Source organism: Leptidea sinapis, chromosome 40 (genome assembly GCF_905404315.1).
Source record: "Leptidea sinapis chromosome 40, ilLepSina1.1, whole genome shotgun sequence".
Classification (NCBI taxonomy): Eukaryota; Metazoa; Arthropoda; class Insecta; order Lepidoptera; family Pieridae; genus Leptidea; species Leptidea sinapis.
The window spans coordinates 7,300,484-7,309,937 of NC_066304.1; the positions used below are offsets into that span (position 1 = coordinate 7,300,484).

The following is a 9,454-nucleotide window of genomic DNA, read 5'->3' on the forward strand; positions in this document are numbered from 1 at the left end:
CTGTTAGGCGAGCTCTGTTTTCGTTGGACGTCAGGAAGTCGAGCGGGCCGGATGGCATTTCTCCAATCGTGCTTAGAACGTGTGCCCCTGAGTTGACGCCGGTGCTAACGCGTTTATTCCGGCACTCTTATTCTAAAGGCGTAGTCCCTGACTCATGGAAGTCTGCCCTTGTCCATCCGATCCAAAAAAAAGGAGACAGTTCGGATCCGGCAAACTATAGGCCTATTGCTATTACCTCCCTGCTCTCCAAAATCATGGAGAGCATAATTAGCCGTCAGCTCTTGGTATACCTAGAGGGTCACCAGTTGATCAACGACCGACAATACGGGTTTCGCCATGGTCGGTCGACTGGCGATCTTCTGGTATACCTGACACATAGATGGGCTGCGGTTATTGAAAGCAAGGGGGAAGGCCTGGCAGTTAGCCTGGATATAGCGAAGGCCTTTGATCGTGTATGGCACAAGGCGCTCTTCTCCAAACTTCCATTATTTGGCCTTCCCGAGAGCTTGTGCAAATGGACCTCCAGCTTCCTCACTGGGCGTAGCATACAGGTCGTTGTCGACGGATATTGCTCGAACCCGAAGCCCGTGAATGCTGGAGTGCCCCAAGGCTGTGTGCTGTCTCCCACGCTGTTTCTTCTGCATATCAATGATATGTTGGACACCTCCAACATTCATTGCTATGCAGACGACAGCACTGGTGATGCCATATACACGGGCCATAGGTACCATAGGGCCATACAAGGTCTCTCTCGGGAAATCGTCGACCAGTGCCGGGAGAAACTTGTGTCTTCTATCGAGTCCTCTCTTGAGAAGGTCGCGGAATGGGGAAAATTGAACCTTGTCCGTTAAATTAGACAAGGTTCAATTTTGCGCGTTTACCACTAAAAAAAACCCATTTGTCGTATCACCGCTCTTCGACAACACTTCCCTCAAAGCCTCGCCTAGTATCGGAATACTGGGTCTCGAAATCTCGAGCGATTGCCAATTTCGTGGTCATCTGGAAGGCAAAGCCAAATTGGCTTCAAAAAAACTGGGCGTCATTAATAGAGCACGTCAGTATTTCAAGCCGGCCCACATACTAGCGCTCTACAAAGCGCAGGTCCGGCCACACTTGGAGTATTGCTGTCATCTCTGGTCTGGCGCAACCCAGTATCAGCTCGATCTATTTGACCGCGTGCAACGCAGAGCAGCTCGAATTGTCGGGGACCCAGTGCTCTGTGAACGGCTGGATCACTTGGCGTTGCGTAGAGACGTCGCTTCATTGTGTGTCCGAATTCCACCTTCGCACGACACGCCACAAGTTAGGATATCATCCTCACCATCTGGATGTGTGGCGGTCCTCCACAGTGCGGTTTTCAAGGAGCTTTCTTCCACGTACTACAAAGCTGTGGAATGAGCTTCCTTGTGCGGTGTTCCAGGGACGATACAACATGGGTACCTTCAAAAAAAGCGCCTTTAGGCCTTTATTCCTTAAAGGCCGGCAACTCTCCTGTGATTCCTCTGGTGTTGCAAGAGATTGTGGGCGGCGGTGATCACTTAACAACAGACGACCCGTACGCTCGTTTGTCCTCCTATTCCAAAAAAAAAAAAACTGGCAGTAGGCGGAGCACATATTTCGACGGACATATGGCTGGGGCAGAAAAGTCCTCAAATGGCGACCGCATACCGGAAGACGTAGTGTTGGTAGGCCTCCCACAAGATGGACCGACGATCTGGTCAAGATAGCCGGAATAGGTTGGATGAGGGCAGGCCTTTGTCCAGCTAAGTGGACGTCTTCCGGATGAAATAATGATGAAGTATCGAATTATAAATCATCATATATGAGTCTTTTTGATCAGCTGTTGAAGAATAGATTTACGTTTGGACGTTTGGGGCCTAACGTGAATATTACACAAGTTAGTCGTCGTGGCTCAATAGTTCATGTCTAAATAAAATTCCGGATCCCTCCAGGTGCTGGACGGCCTGCAATACCTGCATTGGCGCGGGTTCTGTCACCTGGACCTGCAGCCAGACAACGTGGTGATGAGCTCGGTGCGCTCGGTGCAGGTGAAACTGCTCGACTTCGGCTCAGCTCACCGCGTCACCAAGCTGGGCACCAGTGTGCCGCAGGTTGGGGACCTGGAGTACAAAGGTAAGACCGGCTCAACTGTATACAATACAATCAGTTTCGAATAGCAGATGTGTCTGTATTGAGCTTTTTAAGCTCTCGCCAGATTCCTTCCCGGTTCGTTTTCCTTTCTGTGTAGTTTTGTTTTGTAATGTATATACCACCAGATATTTAAGGATTCACTTTATAAATCATACTTTTTAAACACATGATAGTCAAAATTAATAAAGAATATAAAATTACCTCTCGTAACCCCCAGCACCGGAGATCGTGAACGATGAGCCCGCGTACCCGCAGACAGATATCTGGAGCGTGGGTGTGCTGGCTTACATCATGCTGTCGGGGACTTCGCCCTTCCGGGGGCAGAGCGACGCGGAGACCCGGCAGAACATCTCATACGTGCGGTATCGATTCGAATACCTCTACAAGGAGATCACCCAGGTATAGACTATAATATTTTACTTTTAAATTTTAAGATATCTTTATTATCACATCAAACTAAATAAAATGTACAAAATGCAGTGTAAATTTAGTCCTAAAGGTACATCATCAAAAAAGCAATTTTTAGGGACAAGAAGATCATCACAAAACTTTTAACATATAGATAGATAAATTAGAATATTATAGGTATATACATACAAATAGAATAGGAAAGAATAAGATATACACGTAAACGTGATGCTTAGTTGATATCACGTTTTAACTTATTATATGTTACAAAGTTTTGCGTAGGTAATGCCAAGGCAGTCTTCCGATAGCAACAAGACAGCAAACCTGTTAGTTGGATGTAATATGGTTGGTTGCTCACGCAAACAATAATATTTAACTATAGCTAGTAATCGCCAAAGAAAGACAAAACTTTGCACAACTTCGACCCGCATGGCATAACTTAAATTGACACGGAGAATTAAACTCATAATATTCCGATTTTACCCTAAGACTTGTATCGGCACAATTGGCGTCCATTTTTTGAGCAACGTTTAACTCTGTGCTCACTTGGAAAAGAAGCTCAAATTAGCCTTTAGTTCGTTGTGCTCAGTAAGGTGAAAGAATATGTCTTTATGCCAGCGCCTACTTCAGCTCTCGTCGATCGTTCCACAGAACCAGCTCCTTCCATTTCTTATTTCAAAGAAAAGCGGCTCGAGTCGAAGACGATCAATCGTCTCTGATCGGTGGCCCGAAAATATTACGGAAAGTGCTCAGAAGAGTTGTCTGTCTGAACAGCAACCGAATATCCACCACCTGAAATAATGTGAAAATGCGAAATTTCACCCACAACTCATGTATTCACAACCGTGTTTCGCAAGAAATAAATGCCTTATTATACCTCGCACAGCCACGCTATGGAATCATCTGTCGGCTCCTGTATTCCCGAACCGATATGACTGAGGGATCTTCACGCCACCACAATTTCACCATAGATAGATAGTTTCTTGCGCCCGTTCTTCTCAGGTCTGAGGAAGTTTTTTTTTGGATGGGTGGTAGTTTTTGACGTTCAATAAGTGATTTTAAATTAAAATATTGGAATTTGATACTCAAATGCACACATCCCTTGATGTTACCAAAACCTCATAATTTGGCTCTCGCTTAACAGACACATGCTCACTCACTTTTAATGTGTTCCTTTTTATTTATTTCTGTACCTAACAATATATTTATTCCGCAGGAGGCAACTCGATTCCTCATGTTCATATTCAAGAAGGTTCCTCTGAAGCGGCCCACAGCTGAGGAGTGCCACGAGCATCGCTGGCTGCACAATACAGATTTCATGCTCAGAAAGAGGGAGAGGGCTGTCTTCCTCGGGAACAGACTCAAGGTTATTCATCACTCTTTTATTTATTCATCAAACTAGACATGCTTAGATAATATGTAATTTAAAGAACACGCAGAGAAAGATTTGAGCCATTTTCGCTTTCTTCGTTTCTTAACGACTAACGTTACAAAATATTATAATAATAATAATAATTTCATGCCTAAATATTTACAATTAAGTAAAATTACCTATCTTTCGTGCGTCGTCCAATTTTAGAATAATTTGTAATTCTACACATTAATCTGAACTTACTTTAATTTAATAACCTTATGTACAATTATTAATGTTTATTTCTTACAAAATAACACTGTATCGTTTACAGGAGTTTTCAGAAGAGTATCACGAACGAAAGGCGCGTGAGGCTTCCGACGCGGACACACTCGCCTCCGCGTTCGGTTCGCTCTCGCCGCGAATGCTCGCGCGATCCAACAGCATCCAGGAAGAGCTCAACACAAACTTCGCCTCATAGATGACAAACACTTACACAAACACACTTTACATGTACATAAAAGTATAGAACATACACACACACAGAAACACACGTACACACACACATACACACAGAAACACATGTACCCACGTATACACGCACACACATACACATTCGTGCACACAAACACACACACAGATATATATCTCTCAACGTATAGGTACGTTGACGCAAAACATCCTCGTGTTACAACCGGAAAGATGTTTCAAAATTTCTGTTCTTTATACATATTATAAGATTTACTTAGCGATTTTGTAAATAACTAACAAAATATTTTAATAAATCTATCAAATAACTTTATAACGATCATTTAATTACGACTGAACTTCATACACTATTTATTAACGCATCCATTTTACTTTCACTGTAGAAGATTCTAGTCAAATATGTTACGAATGTTAATATTTATATAATTATATTTACTATTGGTTGCTTCAGTATTATTGAAGTCAATAAAGTATTAATTGTTAATTTATTTTTTATTTCATCAATCCCACTAATCCCGAAAATGTTTAGCAACACTGATTGATTCTATTGGATTCTGGATATCAATATCCGTGGAAAACAATAATCTGTCCAGATTTTAAAGAGCGACATCTCAACTCAATTTCCTAACATGCAATTATTGGGATTGAGTAGCTATAAAATAGATCCTGTTGATGAAACCAGATAATAACCTAGATAAATTATCTACAAAACAAAACTATCTCCTTCAAAACTAGATCTATGGGTAAAGAAATAATAATGGATTGTATATTTTGGGATTTGAAAAAAAAATCCTTTATAATTAAGATTTAATAAAAATCAATTATTTGTCTATGCATGTGTCACCTTGGGCAGTGGTAATATCGACATGTATCGAAAGGGGATAGCATAGAGACTAACCAAAGACAAATTTTTTTGGTGCATATACACTTATATTTTTTAAATAAAAGAACAACTTTAGCAATGTAATAATAATATATTTGTCATAAACTGCTCAGTACCATTGCCAACAAATAAATTAAGGTGATGTGTCAAACAGATTTTTACAAAATCATTATTTTACATAAATTTTATTTTCTAGTTATCCAAGTAGAATAGTTAATTCAGGTCAGGTTTAAAACATTTTCTTGAAGTCATACAATTAAAAAAATTTAAAAATCCTATTAAACTAATTATGTTAAGATTCATGTTTAATGTGTTTTACAATTATCTAATTTTCTAACTCCACAATATCGAACCACAATAAATAAAAGATAATCACAATTGCAAGATATCACTGAGTATTATCTGTTAACACGGCAGTCTGCTACCAGAAGTTATTGTTGCAGCAGCTGAGACAAGCCCTGTCTCATCTCTTGCCTCTGGAGTCCGTGATGTATTCCCGAACCTTTGAATGGAACTCCACCTTGTCTTTCTTGTACATCTCTGCTGCTTCTATGTTTAGAGGATCATCAAAATTGAGTAGATCCTGTAATTAACAATATTTTATTTATAAATATAGTCACATACATGGCATTATAAGAATTATTATACTTTGATGGATATGAGAGTTGAACAAGCCATAACAAGATTTACGAACCATGTGTCACTCGAACGGTTAGCTCACTTGGTAATGGTGCTTGAAGGGAACCTGAGAGGTCACATTATGTTTGCATTGGTCATAAATTTTGGTTACAAATATAATTTGTATAGATGAATGATGATGATGATAAGGAGAATGAGAAAAACATAAGTATAAAGATGTAATAACAGCTTTACATTTAAATATAATAAGTTTTGAATTTATTTATAACAGCTGTTTCTCATTTCCAATTATAAGGCAAACAGGCAAGAGCATTATGTAATGTCAAAGTCAAAGTTCTTTATTTGCAAGAAACATTACAGCTACAGTTTTTATAAATCCTTAGATTTACATGCCATGTGCCTTGTCTTACAAGGCATATGTTTCGTCTTGACAGACATGCAAATGAAACATGGCAATGCATCAACCCATGGATATCCACTACACCAGGGGCTAAGAGATGTGTTGCCAGGCTTTAAGTTGGGAGTATGCTGTAATCTTGAAGCTATATTGGTTTGGAAAAACTAGTTGTAATTGTTTCCACAAAGTGGCTGTCTAACACAAGACATTTCCTGCAAAACACACTTAAAATTAGCTAAATTCACTCTGCCTCTGCTGAATTATAGAGATCAGTATGGTTTAAGAATATTCTGAGAACATGCTTCTACCGTGTATAATTATATCGTACCAGCTTATTAACATCAAAATTGAATGTCTTTCTAGTTAATTACGAAATTTGTAGCAGCTCAATTATTACATTAATTATTTTGTTTTTCCATACAGAATTTATTCATACAGAAATAAAATTTGAAATAAAAAAAAAAAAGGGGTCGCAAATCGAAATAGAAACTATCCTATCTCTCAAGTTGGATCAAAATGAACACACAGTGTGAAAAATTTTATTAAAATCAGTTCAGTAGTTTAGGAGTTCATAAAGATAGTGTTTAAAACACTATCATCAAAGTTTTATATTGAATGGATCTAGTCTTGTTTTATAGTCATGTTTTGTAATTCAGATTTTAAGGCCTATTTTATTAATATGAAATATTATTTAATGTTTAACGAAAATGTAAAGAATCAATCAAAACATAACAAATTGTTTAGATTTACACGAGCGACATCTCAAGTCAATTTCCTAATATACAAATATTGGGATTGAGCAGGTTATCAACTGTAAAGTAGATCCTGTAGATGAAGCCACAACCTGAGAGTTGAACAAAGCAAACAGAATTTTATAACGAGGCGGTACTCGAACGGTTAGCTCAATTGGTTAGAGCACCGGCACGGAACGCGGGAGGTTGTGGGTTCGAATCCCACATTGTTCATAAAATTTTGTTTTTCAAATTTACTTGTGTAGGTATGTATTATTTTTTATGGAAATGTAGAACAAACTAGCATATGGGTCACCCGGTGTTAAGTGATCACCACCACTCATGTTCTATTGCAACACCAGAGGAATCACAGGAGTGTTGCTGGCCCTTAAGGAAAGAATGCGCACTTTTTTTGTAGCTACCCATGTCGAATTGTCCCAGAAACAGCACAAGGAAGCTCATTCCACAGAACTATAGTACATGGAAGAAAGAAGTGATCCAGCCATTCACAGAACCCTGGGTAAATCAAGCTGCTCCGTGTTGTACGCGGTCAAATGGATCAAGCTGACACTGGGGTGCATCAGACCAGAGAAGACAGCAATACTCCATATGTGGCCATTTGGGGACTTGACTTGCTAACAAACATCCTTAACACATTTGCTGATAGTTAAAAGACTGATTGCAAATAAACAAAACAAAAAAAATATATATTTACTTAAAAACATTTTTATTGATATGTCTTATGTTGTATTATGCACATAAAGAATAATATTTACAGTATAATACATTGTGCCTTTTTGTGTCCAAGCAAGTTTATCCCACATTTCACAGAAAAGGTGTTAAGATTAGCTTTAAAATGTGACTAAAATTTCTCCCACTAAATAGCTATATTATAACATTCAAGGGTTAGAGTCAAAAACTAAAATATTAGAATGATAACATACCGTAAATAATGAATTAAGGCCCCAAACAACATCCTTGAGTCTCCGAGTAGGCGCCCATCCATGCTCATCTATAGAAGTTTGTCTAAGTAAAGAGAGACAAATATCTCCATTAACATTTATGTTCGGATGCCAGAGCCGAGTCAAACATTTCACAGTGGGTGGCTAAAAGTATAATAGATTCAAATGTTAAGTCTATATTGCCTATGTGTTACATGAGGGAAAAGTTAGACATAAGTATCATATGGAATGGTGTCTGTCTGATAACAGCAACTTTAACTGTAACATTCATTTAATAATATTTTTATTATTTCTGTTAATATTAAAATAATGTTAAGAATAGATAATAATATTGCCTAAACAGTAACATATTTTGTTCTAATAATTTTCCATATTGCAATGACTAACCTAAGCTGGTTCTTCTTTATTTTATTACTCACATACAAATTTTATATGTACAAAAAATAACTATTACCGCCATATTATAGTCTTCTGTGACAACAACACTGAACTTAAATGTTCCTCCTTCCCAATAGCCTTCGTCAGGGGTGACACTCAGCACAAACTCACTCAATACATTAGGGTCTTCAAAGTTAACAGAGCAAGTTGCTGGCAGGTTTTCATTCATCTCTTGAACTTCTTTCACAAGAAGTTTATCTCTGATTGATATTCGTTTAGAAACAGACATCCCATTTGTAGGTTCTGGTATCTGTTTCCTCACCTTTTTATTCAATGTTATCATGATGGAATTAAAATTTACCTATAGCTCAATTAGACCTATCTACAATCAATATAAACTAACCTGATTCCAGCCTTAATCTTTTTATAAAAACATATTTTTGACAGAGCAATATTATTAAATTACAGAACATATCATATTTTATTAACTGGGATCTTGATTTTGGACATTTTAGTTATCAGTAATAGCCCCAGAATTTTTGTTACTTTTCATCCTTAGCCGATAGGCTCCTGTACTGGATAAACAATATTTTTAAATTTTTTCTTCTGTCTCCACTCTTCTGGCCAGGGAATATATTATATTTTAATAATTACTCTGACGAGCTGCTTGCTGGCTTTGGTATTTGATTTCGATGACTATAAAACTCGGTTGTTCTTTTCCGCAGTGAACCGTAAAAGTTAAAACGAACTAACGTAACATATTTATGTCAAATATTTTTAATTACCGTAAATTGTAAAATAAATTTCAAATTTTAATTCTAGAAAGAAGTACTCCGTGAAAAATGAAAATAAACTTGGATTGTCAGTTTGACAGTAGACATTTTTTTTTGGTACTGTTCGTCCATCTGGACAGGCAAAGGGATCAAAAGCCCATACAGCCAAGTTTGCATTTTTATTTTTCTATTCTTCACGTTACACAGCTTGTTCAAAGTCAAGCTAAGTCTTTATATCATCTTCATCTTCAAACATAAATATATAGTACAATTTCACATAAAAGTAGTATTT

The 9,454-nt window shown here is 37.8% G+C and overlaps 2 protein-coding genes across 12 annotated transcripts in view; one reads left to right on the forward strand and one right to left on the reverse strand.

Annotated features, from left to right (window-relative positions):
* Positions 1–4,883, forward strand: part of LOC126976252 (obscurin) — a 195,640-nt gene extending 190,757 nt beyond the window's left edge. For 10 of the 11 annotated variants that reach the window (XM_050824484.1, XM_050824486.1, XM_050824487.1 and 7 more), the window contains 4 exons: positions 1,953–2,133; positions 2,369–2,550; positions 3,776–3,925; positions 4,245–4,883. In XM_050824484.1, coding sequence (XP_050680441.1) covers positions 1,953–2,133; positions 2,369–2,550; positions 3,776–3,925; positions 4,245–4,391 — 660 coding nt within the window. In that variant the 3' untranslated portion in view covers positions 4,392–4,883. The remainder of the gene's footprint in view (positions 1–1,952; positions 2,134–2,368; positions 2,551–3,775; positions 3,926–4,244) is intronic. The other variant, XR_007731873.1, reaches the window with a different exon arrangement.
* A 470-nt stretch (positions 4,884–5,353) lies between these two features.
* LOC126976283 (NEDD8-conjugating enzyme UBE2F-like) lies at positions 5,354–9,253 on the reverse strand. Its single transcript, XM_050824557.1, has 3 exons — positions 8,466–9,253; positions 7,994–8,155; positions 5,354–5,865 (listed from the first exon to the last, which is right to left on the reverse strand). Exons 1-3 carry the CDS (start codon positions 8,730–8,732, stop codon positions 5,746–5,748), a joined length of 549 nt encoding a protein of 182 aa, XP_050680514.1. The 5' UTR covers positions 8,733–9,253; the 3' UTR covers positions 5,354–5,745.
* Positions 9,254–9,454: the final 201 nt, after the last annotated feature.

Bases quoted from the DNA above. Each gene is read 5' to 3' on its own strand.
- LOC126976283 (XM_050824557.1), bottom strand. From the start codon at position 8,732: ATGATAACATTGAATAAAAAGGTGAGGAAACAGATACCAGAACCTACA. The intron at 8,156-8,465 runs GTAATAGTTATT...TTATACTTTTAG, and splicing joins CAGAAGACTATAATATGGCG to CCACCCACTGTGAAATGTTT. The intron at 5,866-7,993 runs GTATGTTATCAT...TGTTAATTACAG, and splicing joins GCCTTAATTCATTATTTACG to GATCTACTCAATTTTGATGA.